This window comes from Syngnathus acus, chromosome 2 (genome assembly GCF_901709675.1).
Source record: "Syngnathus acus chromosome 2, fSynAcu1.2, whole genome shotgun sequence".
Taxonomy (NCBI): domain Eukaryota; kingdom Metazoa; phylum Chordata; class Actinopteri; order Syngnathiformes; family Syngnathidae; genus Syngnathus; species Syngnathus acus.
Genome location: NC_051088.1, coordinates 2,684,608 through 2,704,798, shown reverse-complemented (window position 1 = coordinate 2,704,798; position 20,191 = coordinate 2,684,608). Strand labels below are relative to the sequence as shown.

At 44.4% G+C, this 20,191-nt stretch overlaps 1 protein-coding gene across 10 annotated transcripts in view; it reads right to left on the bottom strand.

The window, feature by feature from the left end:
- scn8aa (sodium channel, voltage gated, type VIII, alpha subunit a) overlaps positions 1-20,191 on the bottom strand; it is a 132,843-nt gene that overhangs the window by 45,409 nt on the left and 67,243 nt on the right. For 6 of the 10 annotated variants that reach the window (XM_037245886.1, XM_037245891.1, XM_037245885.1 and 3 more), the window contains 7 exons: positions 18,450-18,764; positions 17,076-17,211; positions 16,617-16,855; positions 5,214-5,387; positions 3,921-4,277; positions 3,152-3,625; positions 2,887-3,004 (listed from right to left, as the gene is read on the bottom strand). In XM_037245886.1, the coding sequence (XP_037101781.1) occupies positions 2,887-3,004; positions 3,152-3,625; positions 3,921-4,277; positions 5,214-5,387; positions 16,617-16,855; positions 17,076-17,211; positions 18,450-18,764 (1,813 nt within the window). The remainder of the gene's footprint in view (positions 1-2,886; positions 3,005-3,151; positions 3,626-3,920; positions 4,278-5,213; positions 5,388-16,616; positions 16,856-17,075; positions 17,212-18,449; positions 18,765-20,191) is intronic. The other 4 variants (XM_037245890.1, XM_037245892.1, XM_037245889.1 and 1 more) reach the window with 1 other exon arrangement.

Below are 20,191 nucleotides of genomic sequence, written 5' to 3'. Positions count from 1 at the left end.
ATATGCATGGTAGGCTGATTGAGCACTCTAAATTGCCTGAAGGTGTGAATGTGGATGGTTGTTCGTCTCTGTGTGCCCTGCGATTGGCTGGCAACCAGTGCAGGGTGTCCCCCGCCTACTGCCCGAGGACAGCTGGGATAGGCTCGAGCACACCCGTGACCCCCGTGGGGACTAAGCGGTACAGAAGATGAATGAATGGATGGATGGATGGATGGATGGATGGATGGATGGTTGGATGGATGGATGGATGGATGGATGGATGGATGGATGGATGGATGGATGGATGGATGGATGGATGGATGGATGGATGGATGGATGGATGGATGGATGGATGGATGGATGGATGGATGGATGGATGGATGGATGGATGGATAGATGGATGGATGGATGGATGGATGGATATACGTGGCTACTATTACAGATGATCAACAGTAGGCTAAATCATTAGAATAATCAACCATGAAAATATTTATTATTTACAGACAGTGTTGGGACTGTTAAAGTTAAAAGTTAAAGTTAAAGTCCCAATGATCGTCGCACACACATCTGGGTGTGGTGAAATTTGTCCCCTGCATTTGACCCATTCCCGTGTGATTTTGATCCATCCCCTGGGGGAGAGGGGAGCAGTGAGCAGCAGCGGCGCCGCGCTCGGGAATCATTTGGTGATCTAACCCCCCAATTCCAACCCTTAATGCTGAGTGCCAAGCAGGGAGGCAATGGGTTCCATTTTTATAGTCTTTGGAATGACCCGGCCGGGGTTTGAACCCACAACCTTCCAGTCTCAGGGCGGACACTCTACCACTAGGCCACTGAGCTGGTAACTAGAGGTAACGAGCCATGCACTCAGACTTTGCAAAATATATTACAGTATTTGAATTTAAAACCAGTTTCCCCAGCAAGGGTATGAGTTGATTTGGGGCCTATTATATACACCCCCATGTTAACTGGGTCCATGGAAGAAACTTGACATGGTCGCGTTACCAGGCTTCACGACATCCTTGCAGTGGGGCATTATCATGGCTCGTAGTATAGCGGTAAAGCCATCAGCTTCACAGTGTTTTCTTATTACTTTGTATCACGGGTTCAATCCTGCTTTCTACTGTTGTATTTTTCTAATTTTTTTACTGTTTGCAATTTCTTGCAGCCAGTCGGAAATGTAAACAAGACGTTCTGTTCCACGTGTTCATTGAGGAATTTAACAGTTTTGCAGTACAACAATCTCTATGTAGCTTGTGACGAATCTGCAGTCAGGAAACACAAGATTATTGAACTGGCTTTGCCCTAATGGTCAGATCTCGATTCGGGAAGCCAGTTAACCTGGAAGCGAGTTGAACTGTTTGTTGACACTCACTGGCTTCTTCTCAAAGTATGGCACTAAACCAAACTTAATTGCCAAGCAATTCTCATCCTTGCCGCACACAAAGCTTTTTGCTGTTTGTGAGTCATCAAACATATTGCAGAAGCGCTCTCCTATGCCCTCATTGGAGGTGTATGAGTTGTGTTTGGTCGCTGTGAGTCTTTGAATATAGCGTTCTCCAATCAGATATTACATTTAGTTTTTCTTCCATACCTAGGGAATACAGTCAAACCTCGGTTTTCGAACGTCCCGGTTCTCGAACAAATCGGAATTCGAACGGAAAATTCGAGATTTTTTTGCTTTGGTTGTCGAACAAAATTCGGAGGTCGCGAGATGAGCCGAAAGGACCCGAGAAAACACGAGCGCGCGGCCCGGATGCCGACTGACTCCGTTCGTTATTGTATTTTCGTTACTTTGAGGATTGTATTAACCCCTAATCATGCCTCCAAAGAAAGCAAGTGGGAGCAGTAAACCCATCCTAAAACACAAAGACGCTCTTAAAGCAATGCGACAGTGAGCGCCCGGCGCGCTGCGGTTGCGCGATTGGACCAAATTAAGCTCCCTGCGCACTGAGGTCCACTTAAATTTTGGAAAGTACATCAGGACTTTAAAAATATTTTCTAAATTTCAGCGATGGCTCTGTCACAATAATGCGACCAGCGCGGTGCAGTTGCGCGTTCGGCGGTGCGCTGCAGTTGCGCGATCGGACAAAAATGCGCAAATGAAGAAATGCTTAAAAAAGGCTTTTTTTTTTTTAGTCTTGGAACGGATTAAAATTGTTTCCATTATTTGTAATGGGGAAAATAGATTCGGAATTCGACCGATTCACTTCTCGAACCGCCTTCTGGAACGGATTGTGGTCGAAAACTGAGGTTTGACTGTATTATGTAGGCATGAATTATTTTGTTGCCGTTTTCACTACGAACACACACTGATGGATATATTTTTTTTACGGTGACTGGCATCCACAGCATTGCATTAATGCCACACACTACACAACATATGTCACAGGTCCTATTCGAACGATAATTATAAATAATTTATAAGATAAACGAAACCACGTGATTTCTAGGGAATAGGCCACCACTTAATGCAAATGGGAAAAAGTCTTAAAGGTGGATAGCGGTTAGAAAATTTAATACCTCATTGGATGGCATTTACAACTTTTTAATGGCCTTAGTTTTTTGCTAATTTCATAACTACCTTTTAATACCCTTTACAACCCCGTGAATACCCTGAAAGCAGGCTTCTTTGTGACTTAACTGAAATTTCTGGCTAAAAACACCTCCCACTGAGTGTCTTGTAAACACAAAAGGCATACTGCATATGCACATGAATCTTGAGGGCATTTAGGGATCAGTCACAGGGATAGAGAGAGTCAGACAGTGATGTTAAACAGTGGGCATGCTCGAGTGAGTCTTTATAATGAAACTGTCCTTCACCCAGCTAGCTATCATTGTCACTCAGCCCAAGGGAGTCTCGGTGCTGTTGACTGGAGATAATGTGCACCATGGGAGCAGTGGCCTCACCATCTGTCCAACATGCTTCGGGTTCCATGTATTCTTCCACTGTCTCCACCACAACCACCTCCTCCACATCTGGCTTGATGTCAATGGTGCTACCCTCTGACGAGCTGGTGTCATCCAGCTGCAAAGACGCAGATGTTTAAACAAACTAGCATCGCAGAATACAATGTTGTCAATCATGGCGATACCACTGCATGGTTTGAAAACACACACATATTCAAACTGTAATGGGCTGTGCTGCTTGTTGGAAGTGGAGCTTGAGTCATACCTCTTTGCTGTTCTCAATGTCTGATTCACTGCTGAAATCCTCTGTATTAAGGTTCTCAAAGTCAGACTCCCCAACCGCAATGGGTACGCACACGGTCAAGTTGGGGTTGTGGATGAATGACATGTGGTCTTCATCGATCATATACTTGCCCACACTACTGCCAATGCCACTGGTCGTGCCATTGCCGTTCTTTGCATAGTCCAGATCTCGGTTTATGTCCACCCCGGTGTGGTTAGCAATACAGTTCAGCTTCTTGTCATACATGTCGTCCAAAGGTTTCTGCTCATCCTCCATGGGTGGTTTCCTCAGCAGGCTGGCCACCAGCAGACGCACCTTGGCTTTGATCCACGCAATGCCTTTTTTCATGCGAATGACGGAAATTTGTAAATTGTTAAGCTCGCCGTCGTCATCTGTGGCAGCCAAGTTGTCTGCACTGAATGAGCTCAGCAGCAAAGCAAGAAACAGGTTCAATACCTTTGCAACAAGAAAAAGGAAGAAGGTACACAAATGTGATAGCAATTTGGGCAATCAACAGTTTTTGTCAGCTTGTAAAGATAGATAGCAGGTATTTTATTCATGATTGTTATTGTGATTTTAATTACTGTTACTGTTATGCGGTTAGGTTGTTTTCATTTTTTTGACTGGGCTTTGTGTTCTAGTTAGTCAGTAAAAGCACTTTGTAAACAGCTTATTATTATCATAATGTGATTTTCTTAAATAAAATCTGTGATAAATCACAATATGGATAATTTATCTAACACCTACTCACCACCAAGTTGCCAATGACCATGACCATCATGAAGACGATGAGACACATGCCCTGGCCAGCCACTTCCATGCAGTCCCACATGGTCTCAATCCACTCACCGCACAGCACCCGGAAGACAATCAGAAAGGAGTGGAAGAAGTCGTTCATGTGCCAGCGCGGCAGCTCACAATCAGCATGGATCTTGCACACACAATCTTTGTAACTCTTTCCAAACAGCTGCATGCCCACCACGGCAAAGATGAAGACAATGATGGCCAACACGAGAGTCAAGTTCCCTAAAGCGCCCACAGAGTTGCCAATGATCTTGATCAGCATGTTGAGAGTCGGCCATGACTTGGCCAACTTAAACACTCTCAGCTGGAGAAAGGGCAGAGTGTGGAAGGTCATTATTAGTCAGGTCATGGAAAATCATTAAACTTTACAAATAGCATAGCAACACATGTGCATACTTCACAAAATGTACAGTATCTCACAAGAGTGAGGACACCCCTCTCATTTCTGCAATGTTTTAATTATATCTTGTCATGGGACAACACTGAAGAAATGACACTTTGAGACAATGTTAAATAGTCACTGTAGAGCTTGGATAGCAAATGTATTGTTACTTCAAAGTAACTCAAAATACAACAATGAATGTGTAAAATGCTGGCAACAAAAGTGAGTACACCCCAACTGAAAATGTCAAAATTGGACCCAAATGTCAATATTTTGTGTGGTCACCATTATTTTCCAGCACCACTGTAACACATTTAGGCATGGAGTTCACCAGAGCTTCACAGGTCACCGCTGGCCAGGCATGTCCCCAGACCTAAACCCTATTGAACATCTGTGGGGCATCCTCAAACGGAAGGTGGAGGAGCGGAAGGTCTCCAACATCCACCAGCTCCGTGATGTCATCATGGAACAGTGGAAGAGGATTCCAGCGGCGACCGGGGAAGCTCTGGTGAACTCCATGCCTAAAAGGGTTACAGCGGTGCTGGAAAATAATGGTGGCCACATAAAATATTGACATTTGGGTCTAATTTTGACATTTTCAGTTGGGGTCTAAAATGCTGGCAACTTTTGTTGCCAGCATTTTACATATTCATTGTTGTATTTTGAGTTACTTTGAAATAACAATACATTTACTTTGCTATCCAAGCTCTACAGTGACTATTTAACATTGTCTCAAAGTGTCATTTCTTAAGTGTTGTCCCATGACAAGATATAATTAAAAGATTGCAGAAATGAGAGGTGTGTACTCACTTTAGTGAGATACTGTATCAATGTGATATTGCTAAAATGACCATTTACCAGTCGGAATGACCGCAGGACTGACAGCCCTTCGACGTCAGCTAGAGCCAGCTCTACTAAACTCAGCGTCACGATGAAGCCGTCAAAACAATTCCAGGCTTCTTGAAAGTAGTAATAGGGATCCATAGCCACTAGTTTGAACATCATTTCCCCAGCAAAGATCCCAGTGAACACCTGGCAGAGGAGAAGGCAGTAAACATCTTAGAAATAATCAGAATTATGATGAAAAAAAATACCCATGTTCCACAACCCAAACTTGGCAAGTATGTATCATATAAAGCAAGAAACCGCTTTGACAAATAACTCCTTCGCCCCCGCGGCCAAAGGAATCGTGGGCTGATACGCTGATGAAAAGAAAAATATCCCCATTTTTCACAACCCAAAGTTGGCAAGTACTACATGGAGTACAAGACCTGGGATTTAGCCAAAACAGCTTCTTCAAACTAAAATGGCCAACTTACTGTTCAAGAATATGTTTACTCATCGGTACAATCCTGACTTTAGAAAATACGGCTTTGTGAACGGAGGTCCTAAGACAGCACCGAGAGCCCAGTGTGTGATGTGTGGGCGAACACTGTCGAATGAGGCGCTAAGGTCCTCAAAACTACAGCGCCATCTACAGACCAAACACCCGACGCTCTTCGGAAAGCCGGTGGAATTTTTCAAAAGAAAGGAAAACGGGCTGCAGATGCAGAAAAGGTCAGTTATGTTACTGACTCCAAATGTGTTACAGCTCCAAATGTGCACTGAAAGCCAGCTACCTCATAGTCCAGGGGTGGGCAAACTTTTTGACTCGCGGGCCGAACTGGGTTCTAAATTTGGACCGGAGGGCCGAACCAGGAGCAGATGGACGTAGTGTTTGTGTGAAGTAATATAAGCGACCTGTAAAGGTCATTGCATAAAAGATTTTGGCCTTTAGTAGGTAGTAAAGCATGGATATTCCAAACAAGTTTTTTGAAAACAAATGCATTTATTAACAGCATTTAAAAAAAAAAATCACTAAAAAACTGCTATCAGTGATTCTCATAAAATACGACACTATTATTATGAATAACAGTCTCCATCACTTCAGTGCCTGCAGGTCAGATTAATGAAAAATGTTTATCTTATGAGATCAGATCAAACAGCAAACATTCTGACCAAATATATCATCTTGAAGAATCGGTGAAAGCATACATCCAAATAAAGTACCGTATTTTCCGCCCTATAAGGCGCACCGGGCTATAAGGCGCACCTTCAATGAATGGCTAATTTTAAAACTTTATCCATATATAAGGCGCACCGGCCTATAAGGCGCATAGAATAGACGCTACAGTAGAGGCTGGGGTTACGTTATGCATTCATTAGAAGGAGCTACGCTACAGGGAATGTCAACAAAACAGTCAGATAGGTCAGTTAAACTTTATTTATAGATTACAAACCAGCATTCTGACAACTCCATTTACTTCCAATATGAATAAACAGCTGTTTTATGTGATGAGGTATTTTGTTTATCTTTTAACAACAGCAGGGTATAACATGTAGTGCAACATTTATCTCACATAATGGAGGGGAACTTTTCTTGGATTCAATAAACACGTAAGAAACAGTCTGATCAAGTCTGATTAAGGTAAATCAAACGTTAGCGCTACAATACAGTAACACTCGAAATAGTGCAAAGCAATAACAATATATAAATAACACAACAGCAGGGTATAACATGTAGTGCAACATTTATCTCACATAATGGAGGGGAACTTTTCTTGGATTCAATAAACATGTAAGAAACAGTCTGATCAAGTCTGATTAAGGTAAATCAAACGTTAGCGCTACAATACAGTAACACTCGAAATAGTGCAAAGCAATAACAATATATAAATAACACAACAGCAGGGTATAACATGTAATGCAACATTTATCTCACATAATGGAGGGGAACTTTTCTTGGATTCAATAAACATGTAAGAAACAGTCTGATCAAGTCTGATTAAGGTAAATCAAACGTTAGCGCTACAATACAGTAACACTCGAAATAGTGCAAAGCAATAACAATATATAAATAACACAACGTTGTTCAAACGTTAACGTCAAACGTCACACAACACGGCACACAAAATAAACGTGTAAAGCTCACTTTATAAAGTTAGTCCTCATCCGTGAATCCCTCGAATTCTTCATCTTCAGTGTCCGAATTAAACAGTGGGGCGATTACGGGATCCAATATGCCCGGCTCCGTCTCGTCGGCGTCGTCAGTAATCGAGTCACTGTCGCTGCTGTTGTCTAGCAGTTCAGTGACAATTCCTGCCTTCCTGAAAGCTCGGACCACAGTTGAGACTGATATATCAGCCCAGGCACTTACGATCCACTGGCAGATATTGGCGTATGTCGTCCGGCGCTGTCTCCCTGTCTTGGTGAACGTGTGTTCGCCTTCTGTCATCCACTGTTCCCACGCAGTTCGCAGTCTAGCTTTGAATGCCCTGTTGACACCAATATCTAGCGGCTGGAGTTCTTTTGTCAATCCACCCGGAATGACGGCGAGTATCGAATTAGTGTGCTTCACTTGTTTTTTGACACCATCTGTGATGTGGGAGCGCATGGAGTCGTAGACCAATAGGGACGGAGCTGTGTGAAAAAAGCCACCCGGCCGCTTCGCGTAAATTTCTCTCAACCATTCGCTCATCTTTTCTTCATCCATCCATCCCTTCGAGTTAGCTTTGATGACGACGCCGGCTGGAAAGTTTTCTTTTGGCAAGGTCTTCCTCTTGAAAATGACCATGGGTGGAAGTTTATGGCCATTAGCCTGGCAAGCGAGAACCACAGTGAAGGAGGACTTCTCATTCCCTGTGGTGCGAACGTTTACCGTGCGTGCTCCCGTTTTATCCACAGTGCGGTTCACAGGAATATCGAAGGTGAGTGGAACCTCGTCCATGTTGGTGATGTGCTCTGGCCGGATGTTTTTTTCAGCAATGTTGTTTTTGCAATATGCGCGGAAAGTGGCCAGCTTTTCTTGGTAGTCTTTTGGCAGTTGCTGTGAAACAGTAGTCCGTGTGCGGATGGAGAGATTACGTCTTTTCATGAACCGAAAGCACCAAGAAGGACCGCCTTTAAAATCGTCAATGTTAAGTTCGCTTGCTAGCGCTGTTGCCTTCATTCGAATAGTGATTGTACTGACACTTCTACTTGCTGCTCTCTGTTCAACAACCCACTGTTCGAGTTTGTCCTCCAACGTTAACCATCTCGCCTTGCACCCTCGGAAACTCCGTTTAGTTTTCTTTACTTGGCGCAGGTCGTCTTCTTGCTTCCTCCACTTCCGCACCATTGATTCATTAATGTTAAATTCCCTGGCTGCTGCTCTATTCCCGTGTTCTACTGCGTGACTGATCGCCTTGAGTTTGAACTCTGCGTCGTAAGCGTGTCTCTTAGTAGGAGCCATTTTGGGGTCTGCACGTAAACAAACATGGAATTTGAATCTACCGCGCGCTTCTTCTTCTACCGCGCGCGCGCTTCTTCTTCTACCGCGCGCGCGCTTCTTCTTCTACCGCGCGCTTCTTCTTCTAGCTTCTTCTACCGCGCGCTTCTTCTTCTACGGGGGAAAATGAAATCAGCCAGCGGCTGCTTACTGTATTGATCCATATATAAGGCGCACCGGGCTATAAGGCGCACTGTCGACTTTTGATAAAAATTTAGGTTTTTAGGTGCGCCTTTTAGGGCGGAAAATACGGTAATCAAAACGGCAACACGGTGAGGGGTATCTGAACATCAGAGCAGAGTTTTAACTCACAAACACCTGGTAACAGAGGTGAGGAAACGGGAAACACTTCCTTAAAGTAAGCCTTAAGAACTTCACAGGTTAAGATTAGTCGCAAAAAGGTGGTGCATCAATGTCCTTGAGCATCCTGCATTGTTTGAAAATGAGAATGGTCGCTAGTTTCAATCCCTGCTATGTGTACAAATCATATTCAAAATGCATTTTTTTACAACAAACTTGAGAGCCTCCCCTTCATTTTCAGTGGGAACAGTGTTGTTGGTCTCCCTTTTTTGCTAGTGCATCATAGTCTGGAGTAAAATTTGTTGTGGCAATTCTTAGGAGAGATCCGTTTACCTCGATCTGTGACGGGTTGATGTGGCTGAACGTCACGTCGCGTACGTCGAGCCAAATTGGCCACTCTTTTAACATTCGGCACTCACTTCTTTTCTTCGGGCCACTCATTTTAATGGAAGGATTCCAGGGGAAGGTTTGTGGGTGGCTTTAGCGTAAAACTGTATCTGAAAGCTCAGCGAGCGAATTACAAGAATGCTGTCGTCACAGCCCACGCTCTAAATTCGGGACTGATACAAATAGAGCGCGAGTGCGCCATGTCCGTACTACTGAGTACGTACGTACACGCACTTGTGAGTGTGCACCGAGCTTTCTGACACGGCTTCCGGTAGTAAATGCGCAGGCGAGCGGTTCCCCATCTACTGGGGAAACGCAGTCATTGCAGGCAAAATGACAAAAAAAAAAGTTTAATAATACAATTAATTCAGGGTTGGCGGGCCGGATTAAACGGTCCCGTGGGCCGGATGTGGCCCGCGGGCCGTAGTTTGCCCACCCCTGTCATAGTCAGACGTGTGGCATTTGCCATAGTGGAGGAGTTGGTTTTGCCTGCCGCTTCTGGTTCTGCATGCCTGCTGAGCCAATTGTTAAGTGACTTTGCAGATTATAATGCTATAGTTTCATTTGCACTTTATTACAAATATTTATTTGTAGTTTTTTTTTTAATTTAAATTATTTGAATGTATTTATTTTGTCATCTTTTTACAAATTTATTCTTTAATATGTATAAATATATACGTATCTTTTCAATTATGTATTTATTTTTTATTATTTATTTTATCATACGTAAAATCTAAATATTATTTTTTAATTAAAAAGAGTGACTTGATCCTGGAAAAAAAAAAAGATTGTCCCACCTTGATTTGTGCCAGGAATTATCAGCCTATTCAGAGGTTTGATGTGTGTGCAGGTTACATATATGTGTTTAATAAAAATCTTTGTGATGATCCCATTGTATCATGTCATTCTTTTTTACAAGGTTTATCGGTTGTTAAACTCTAAGTGGGTTTGGTTACAAATCAAACCATGACTGAGCCAATTAAACCTATACAGTGTAAATATTTAATGGGCCCAGGGCCACTGTGTACTATAAAAATTGGGCCTCAAAGTCAAAAAGGTTAAGAACCGCTGATCTAGCATTACGGTCAGGGGGCGTCACTGAATAGCTGTTGTACCCGCGAGGCTATTTCATTTCAAAATAGGCTGTTCCGTTAATGTTTTCGAGTACGTTTACGGATCAATATCCAACAGAATCATAAATAAGCAGCACCAATGTGTCAGTCTGATCACTTTTACGGGAGAGAGTTTGAGAAACGTGATTGTTTACAGGAGGCTGCCACGACACTTTGCTGAGGCTCGTGGGAGTTTACGGGTGGCTAATGCTATAATGATAGCTGCTATACGCACGAGGCTATTTCATTTCCAAATAGGCTGCTCCGTTAATGTTTCGAGTAAATTTACGGATCGATATGGAAGGGAAACACAGGTAAGCAGTACCAATGCGATAGATCAAACTTTAGTCACTTCGGATCATTTTATAGGAGATAGTTTGAGAAACTCGATTGTTTACAGGGGGCTGCCACCACACTTTGCTGAGGCTTATGGGAGTCTGCGAAATGAGGTTCAAGGGAGTTTGCGGGTGGCTAATGCTATAATGATAGCTGCTACTATACGCACGAGGCTATTTCATTTCAAAATAGTCTGCTCCGTTAATGTTTCGAGTAAATTTACGGATCGATATGGAAGGGAAACATAGGTAAGCAGTACCAATGTGTTAGATCGAACTTTAGTCAGTTCCAATCATTTATAGGAGATAGTTTGAGAAACGCGATTGTTTACAGGGGGCTGCCACCACACTTTGCTGAGGCTTATGGGAGTCTGCGAAATGAGGCTCAAGGGAGTTTGCGGGTGGCTAATACTATAATGATAGCTGCTATACGCACGAGGCTATTTCATTTCAAAATAGGCTGCTGTTAATGTTTCGAGTAAATTTACGGATCGATATGGAAGGGAAACATAAGTAAGCAGTACCAACGTGTTAGATCGAACTTTAGTCAGTTCCGATCATTTTATAGGAGATAGTTTGAGAAACGCGGTTGTTTACAGAGGGCTCATTGGTTATTGGCTAGTGGATGCATACCGCAACCCTAGTCAACCTCAGTTTGTTGCAGTATAGCTTCTATTTTATGCGCCTTTTAATCCGGTGCGCCCTATATATGAAATAATTTCTAAAATACAAAAATCAATGAGGGTGTGCCTTATAATCCAGTGCCCCTTTTGGTGCGAAAAATACGGTAGTTTACACCATCCAATAGGAAAGCGCAAATAGAAAGTCCATTGCGAAAATGTAACGCTTAAAAAGGTCAGCTTGACTTAAGAGCAGGGGTTATCAAACTCTTTCCCCCCCCGGCACTCTGGTATCATAAAGCACTCCGAGCCCCTTCTGTACGACCAAGCTTCTAACAGTATCTCAGAGGGAGAGGCCAGACACCATGCGGAGGAAACTAATTTCAGCCGCTTGTATCTTGGTTTTTCGGTTACAACCCACAGCTCATGACCATTGGTGAGGGTAGAACATAGATTGGCCACTAAATAGAGAACTTCACAGATCCGTATTACTACCTCAATCCCCTTCACTTATGTATGAACAAGTCCTCAAGATACTTGAACTTCTTCGGATCTCACGCCCGACCTCAACCCTTTTATGACTGAGGACCAGGTTCTCGAATTTGGAGGTGTCGATTTTCACCTCAGCCATTTTCACACTCCAGTGAGTTTGACCTCACAGCTTGATGAAGCCAACAGTACCACAGCATGTGCAAAAAGCAGAGATGAATACTGAGATCACCAAAGCTGAGTCCCTCAACGCCTTGGCGGTGTCTAGAAAATATGTCCATAGAGGCTATGGACAGAATCAGTGACAAATGGCAGCCTTTGCAAAATCTAACCCTCACTGGAAATAAATTTGACTTACTTCATGCAATGTGGACCAAACTCTGACACCAGTCTCACAGGAACTGAACAGCCCATATTAGGGGGTATGGTTCGCTGAACTACAGAAGAACCACCTAGGCCTAGAGACTAGTGGGGTGAACTTCCATGCACCATCCTAATGCGGTGCTATCTTTTTATTTGTACTGTGTTGGTTGCTACTATATTTTGAAATTGGTGTTTACTGTTTCTGTGCGAATATTGCGGCCCTGACAATTTAATTCCCTGATAGGGATGAATGAAACATCAATTACTTAGACTTAGACTTAGACAAACTTTATTGTCATTTTGTCAACACTAGGTGTGCACAAAACGAAATTTCGTTGCATACGGCTTTCAACAATGTAGTGGTATTTCGGCTGGTTAAAAAGTGACATTCTATATAAAAAATATGAAATAAGATCATTATAAAGTACAAAGTGCAGCAGTGATAAAGTATGTAAACAGTGCAGGAGACAAAAGCAGTATTTACAAGTGTGCAGAGGAATGCTACGTTTGAATGTTCAACAGTCTGACGACAGCAGGGAAAAAACGATTGCAGAACCTGGTGGACCTGCAGCGGATGCTGCGAAACCTCTTCCCAGAGGGCAGCAGGGAGAACAGTCCATGGTGGGGGTGTGATGGGTCACTGATAATATTACGGGCTCGGGACACGCAGCGCTGGGATGACAAGTCCTGAATGGAGGGAAGAGGAGCCCCGATGATCCTCTCTGCTGTCCTCACCACTCTCCTCAGGTTCTTCCAATCGGAGGCGCTGCAACCTCCACACCACACCGAGAGACAGCTTGTCAGAATGCTCTCTATGGTGATTCGGTAGAACGTCCTCATGATGGGTGGGGGCAGGTGGGCTCTCCTCATCCTCCGCAGGAAGTACAAGCGCTTCTGTGCCCTCTTGACCAGTGTTGTGGTGTTCACAGTCCAGGTGAGGTCGTCTGTGATGTGGACTCCCAGGAATTTAGTGCTGCTGACCACCTCCACAGCTGAGCTGTTGATGATCAGTGGAGCGTGGTGAGGCTGGTTCTTCCTGAAGTCGACGATGATCTCCTTCGTCTTCTCCACATTCAGGATCAGGCTATTTTCTCTGCACCAGCCCACCAACTGCTCCACCTCCTCTCTGTAGTCCAGGTCGTTGTTGTCCCTGATGAGGCCCACCACCGTTGTGTCGTCTGCAAACTTCACGATGTGATTGGTGGTGAACCTGGGGGCGCAGTCGTGTGTCATCAGGGTGAACAGCAGGGGGCTCAGGACGCAGCCCTGAGGGGAGCCTGTGCTGAGGGTGATGACATCTGAGGTGTTCTGTCCGACCCGGACTGACTGAGGTCTGTTGGTGAGGAAGTCTAGCAGCCAGTTCCGAAGGGGGGTGCTGAAGCCCAGGTGTTCCAGTTTTTCCACCAGATGTTGTGGAATGATGGTGTTAAACGCTGAGCTGAAGTCCAGGAACAGCAACCGCACGTGGGTGTTCCTCTCCTCCAGGTGAGCCAGGCTCAGGTGAAGAACGGAGGAGATGGCATCCTCAGTAGAGCGGTTCTGCCGGTAGGCAAACTGGAACGGATCGAATGTTGGGGGGAGTCTGGAGACGATGTGATCTTTGAGCAGCCTTTCGAAGCACTTCATCATGAGGTGATTTGAGGTTTCTTCGGCACCGGAATGATGGAGGCAGCCTTGAAGCATACTGGCACTTTGGCTTGGTCCAGCGAGATGTTAAAAATGTCTGTGATGACACCAGCCAGCTGGCCTGCACATTCCTTGAACACCCGCCCAGGTATGTTGTCGGGGCCTGGGGCCTTACGTGGGTTGACTCTTCTCAGAGTCTTCCACACGTCGGCTGAGTCAAGGCAGAGGGCCTCCTCTTCCTGGTGGGGAACAGTTTTAACTGCAGGAGTGCTGTTTAGTGCCTCAAAACGCCCAAAGAAGTTATTTAGACCATTTAGGAAGTCAGCATCAACCTCACCCACCGGGGGGGAGGGTAAGTTGTAGTCCGTGATCGCCCGTATGCCTTGCCACATACTCCTGGTGTTATTGGCGTCGTGGAAAAAATCCTGAATTTTTCGACTGTGGCTTCGCTTCGCTAGCCTGATGGCACGGTTCAAGTTGGCTCTCGCTGTCCTCAGTGCCTCCTTGTCGCCAGACTTGAAGGCTGAGTTCCGTGCTCGTAGCGTATGACGTACATCCTCAGTCATCCAGGGTCGTTGGTTGGCTCGGGTGATGATGTTCTTAGTGGTGCTGACGTCCTCGGAGCATTTGTTGATGTAGGCTGACACAGTCATGGCGTACTCATCAATGTCGATCTGATTGTCATATGTTGCTGCTGATTTGAACATGTCCCAGTCAGCACTCAAAGCAGTCCTGGAGTGCCTCCATGGCCCCCTCAGACCACACCCTCACCTGCTTCACTGTGGGTTTTGCTCTGATCAGCAGGGGCCTGTATGCAGGGATTAGCATAACAGATAGGTGGTCTGAAGAGCCGAGGTGGGGGCGGGGGGCTGCTCTGAATGCATCCTTTATATTGGTGTAAACCAAGTCCAGAGTGTTCTCTCCCCGAGTTGGAAAATCCACGTGTTGGTAAAAATGAGGGAGAATAGTCTACATGCTAGCCTGGTTGAAGTCCCCAGCAATGATGAAAACCCCCTCTGTGTGCGTGGATTGCAGCTCACTGATTGTCCGATAGAGAACCCTCATGGCCTCTTTAGTATTAGCGCTAGGAGGCACATACACAGCCGTGATGCTAACAACAGTAAACTCTCTGGGCAGGTAGAAGGGTCTGCAGTTAACAGTCAAAAGCTCGATGTCCGAAGAGCAGAAGCTGGCGACAGATCTAGCATTTTTGCACCAGTTGTTGTTGATGTAGACACACAGCCCACCTCCTCGGGATTTACCGCTTAGCTCGCTGTTTCTGTCGGCGCGGAATGTAGCGAGCCCATCCAGGCTAACGGCGTTGTCCGGTATTGATGAGTTCAGCCATGTCTCCGTCAGGATGAGAGCGCAGCAGTTTCTAACTTCCCTCTTTGAAGAGAGTTCCAGTTGTAGATGGTCCATTTTATTATCCAGTGAGCGGACGTTGGAGAGGAAGATGGATGGAAGCGGCGGTTTGTAGGGGTTAGCTTTAAGCTTAGCCGTTAGCCCACCTCGACAGCCGCGCCTTCGCCGCCGGTCACACCGCCTACGCTTACTCCTCCTCCGGCGTGTGCTGCCCGGCGAGCCCGCTGCATCGTGAGCTTCTGGGGCTAGCGCCCTAAGCACTCCGAGGCTACGCAAACAGACTAGGGTAGTTGTGGCTACGAGTCCGAAAACACTTGATGACCGTACCTCCAGCAGGCGCTGGCGATCATACACTAATCTACTGGATGGTAAACTAAACTTTGTGTTGTTTGTAGTGTCCTAGGGGACATATTTTGTGAAAATACTCGTCGGTTGTTGAGACTCGTAGCGGCCGCGGCCAACTGGGGCGCCGCCATCTTGGAAAACCTGAACCTGAATTTTACATGCTTTGATTTCACACGACTTTCTGTCGAATGCGTTTGTCATGGACCCCAATTTTTTTCATCGCGAATACGTTTTTAAGTGGTATTTTAAATGGATGATATAAGGACCCTACGAAGCTAAATGACTAGCACGTAAACCTTAGCGCTAGCGATTTGATGAATTTCCGTGACCAATTTGAAGGCCTTTAATTAAGAAGAAGTAATGTTGTTTCATCTTTATGACTGCTTTATTACAGTGTTAGGGATAGCTAGGATTGTTTTTGATTCGGAAAGGGGGAAGTTCGCAGAAGCACCTCATCCACACAGCCACTCACAAGTCAAAGAGCGTGGCCGGACACAGTATTAGAATAAGTGGCTGCTTTATTCTCTCTTCCATTCAATTCACATAGCATCAAAATGACTTACTCAATTCGCCTGATATTGTCATCTGCGTATTGCTTCTCTTTTAATAAAATGTCAACAGACTTTGATGTGTGTGGGTCACGGACGGCAAACGGACCCTTATGTTGCCCAAGAACATGCCTGGCCTAAATTAACGTAATAAAGGACCCCTTTGGCTGCTTAAAAACATGCCATTCTAAAAAAAAGAAGACTTTCTGTACAACATACTTTCGGGATTTATGCGATTCCCAGATTCTGGACCCCAAAGTCGAGATTCAGGTGTATTTGTAATGACTTTAATTTCATTGCATTTTGATTTTTGTAATTTCGACAGGGGTGTGTCTTCTCCCACCCAAAGGAGGAAAGTCATGTGAGTTGACATGCCTGTTTATAAAATGCTACAAAATACAAGAACGGCTCAATAAAAGGTTGGTTTCAACCCCAAGAGAAGGAATTGCATTTTCACTCACTCACCAAATTCCCCACATAGAGCATGGCCTCGAAGTCGGGTGTCATAGGGTAGTGCTCCATGGCCATGAAGAGCGTGTTGAGGACGATGCAGATGGTGATGGCCAAGTCCACAAAGGGATCCATGACTATCAGATTGACAATCTCCTTAATCTTCAGCCACGTGGGGGAGCATTCCCATATCAGGAATGTGTTTGAAAATTTATACCAGCAGGGTGGACACTTGCGCTGGGACTCTTCCAGTTCTGAAGACAGATCAGATGTCACAACCAAACATACGTGTGCGTGTGAAGCAATCAAACATGGAAAGGACTTGAGAGACAGAACAATTGTATGTATCTGTATCACTGGCTATGCAAAGCGGATAAGCAGGAAACACATGTCAAACTAACCAAACAATAAGAGCAGCCCTAGTTAAAGAATAATGACAATGCAGGTTAAAAAGCTGGGTTAAAGAGGCAGTACCCTCCACTAGTGTGTTGGTAATGACGCTCATGACACTGTTGGCCCGCTCTTTCCGCCCAAAGGAGGTATTGAGCTGGTCCACAGACACCATCAGGGAGCCAGACAGCTTCTTCTTCACCTCAACCTCAGTAGTGGGCTGTCAGGAGGAGAGGAAGAATCAAGCACCCATGGAGTGGACATGAACACCATCCCACATTGCCACCGGTGGCTGGCGGAGGGAAGCGGACAACACCATTGACCATAAAAAGTCATCGTGACTGTTGGTGGGAAAGTATCGATAACATCCTTCATTTTATTCATTTTATGTACCTCTGCTAGTTAATGGACCTTTGTACATTTAGTAAATTTATGCTGAGGTAAGATTAACTATTACACCTAATGGCAAATTCTGAGAGGTTGTCCAAATTAAGACTCAGCTGTCAACTGCTCTCCAGGAATGCACGTTGGGGCCTTTCATGTCATTGCAAAATCTTGGGTTTTGCTTGCAAACTGATGGCACGATGTTGCTGTTTACTTTTATAAATGCAAAAATTGGAAAAAGATAAAATAATAATAAGCGAGTCGTTCATATCAATCCAGTGGTCATGCCAAGCATGCTCCAAGTCAAAGAGAAGGAAGGGAATTGACAGATCCATTTGTCATGCTTTTTTATTTTTTGGTGTGGCTCTACCATGCTAACTACTGCCACACTGTAGAAATTCAATTCAGTCATGTTAATCAGGTATTTTGAAAAACAGAAATAGGTCAAGACATACGTACAAGGACAGCAGCTCTCTTTTGCTTTTTAAAATATGTTCCTTTGAGATGTGATCTATGCATTAGAGAAGCAGATAAAATGTTTTTATCTGCTTTGAGATGGAAGCTACGTATACATTAGGGAAGCAGATAAAAATGTCTCTCCCCTGACTCTCTTCCACCTACTTGCAGAGGCTTGCAGAGGCCCTGGATGCCTGAAGGAGAAACACAGCAATACACTGTGATGAAGTACGTTAACTCATCATTACATGTCACTTTAGTGGTGGGAATGGTGTAGTATAAATATATAAGCTGGGTTTCATTTGAGAAGCATTCATTTTGCACCACACACTGACATTCAGAATTATGAAAGTCAGTGACAGTCCTAGTTTCACTAACCTATCAAATGTGTGGCTGCTTTAAGTACGTTTGTTAATGACTCCATCCTTTGCTTTACTATGGAGGGCAGCATACACTGCAGGCGTTGGGGGGAGGAGAAAGGGGGGCAGGCTAGGCGCGTTGGTGCCAAGAGATACATACGGCTTTGCAAAGATGACAGATCAGAAGATAAAGAAAGAGAAGAGCGGACAAGAGGGGGGGGTTCCATGCCTAGATAGGTCTACTCAATGACTTCCTTACACTGTCGTCAGTAGCTGCCTTATCTATTTTCACCTCAGGCAGAAGGCGTCCACCAGGCCCAGGGCCGATGAGGGACACCACGCCGTTGCAATCCACCGTGCTGTTCCGCTTCCCGTGGTAGCCACTGTAACTGCTGCGGCGGTATGGGCTGAACAGGGAGCCCCGGCGCTCCTCGCACTCCTCCACCGTGCTGTGTTCGTCATCCGCAAATTCGTTCTCTGAACCCACGTCCTTGCCACGGCCCTTGAAACTGAAGATGCTGCTTTTGCTATTGTGGCGGGACAGGAAAGGTGAGCCTGGTATGCTCAGGAGAGACTAGAAGGGAGCATAAAAAACACAGGCAATGTTAGAGATGTGGGCAAGGCTGTACTGGGACAAAAAAAAAAACCACTGCCCACTCTTGACACCTATGTGTAGTTATTTACATACATTTGGTTGTGAACATGTCAGAAAAACAGTGATATTGGATATAATTTTGAAAATACAGTACAGGTAAATAGACATAAATAGTATAAAAGATTTGGGTATTTCTTCATCTTCCAAGTTACTTTTATACCCAGGGACATCTTTGTGGATGAGGTTTTGGATTCCGACCCTCCCTGTTTATCCAAGTTTGGGACCAGCAATGAGTTGGGCGAGCTTGCCCCACCAGAGGCTAGATAAGCATATGGTATTCCATATGGTATTCTCTCATCCAAGTACGGGTTCGATTCCACCTCCAGCCCTCCCTGTGTGGAGTTTGCATGTTCTCCCCGCGCCTGAGTGGGTTTTCTCCGGGCACTCTGGCTTCCTCCCACATCCCAAAAACATGCATGGTAGGCTGATTGAGCACTCTAAATTGCCCATAGGTGTGAGTGCGAGTGCGAATGGTTGTCTGACTCTGTGCCCTGCAATATAAATATTTATATTTATTTATAACTATATGTCCAGGCCCGTCTGAAGTTTGACATTCTCCCAATCCTCTTCTGGATCATCCAAATGCTCTCTAGCAAATTTCAGACGGGGGGACACGTCTGGCACTCCAGGATTTGAGTCCCTGGCGACGTAGAGTGTTGCTGATGGTAGTCTTTGTTACTTTGGTCCCAGCTCTCTACAGGTCATTCACTAGGTCCCATGTGGTTCTGGGATTTTTGTTCTTGTGATCATTTTGACCCCACGGGGTGAGATCTTGCATGGGGCCCCAGATCGGGGCCATTACTGACCAAATACTTATTTTCCACCATAATTTGCAAATAAATTCTTTAGAAATCAGACAATGTGATTTTCTTTTTTTTTTTTTCATTTTGTCTCTTATAGTGTACCTACGATGAAAATTACAGGCATCTGTCATCTTTCAAGTGGGAGAACAATTGGTCGTTGAACAATTGGTGGTTGACTAAATACTTTTTTGCCTCACTGTATGTATGTATGTATATGTATGTATGTGTGTATATATATATATATATATATATATATATATATATATATATATATATATATATATATATATATATATATATATACAGTGAGGCAAAAAAGTATTTAGTCAACCACCAATTGGTATTGAGCAGCTACAGTGTAGTCCAGCGGGCAGATGTGTCGACGTGCCCGCTGGACTATGTATTGTATGTATCTTCTATATTATATATATATATATATATATATATATATATTATATATATATATATATATATATATACGTATATATATATTATATATATATTTTATATATATAATATATATATATATATATATATATATAT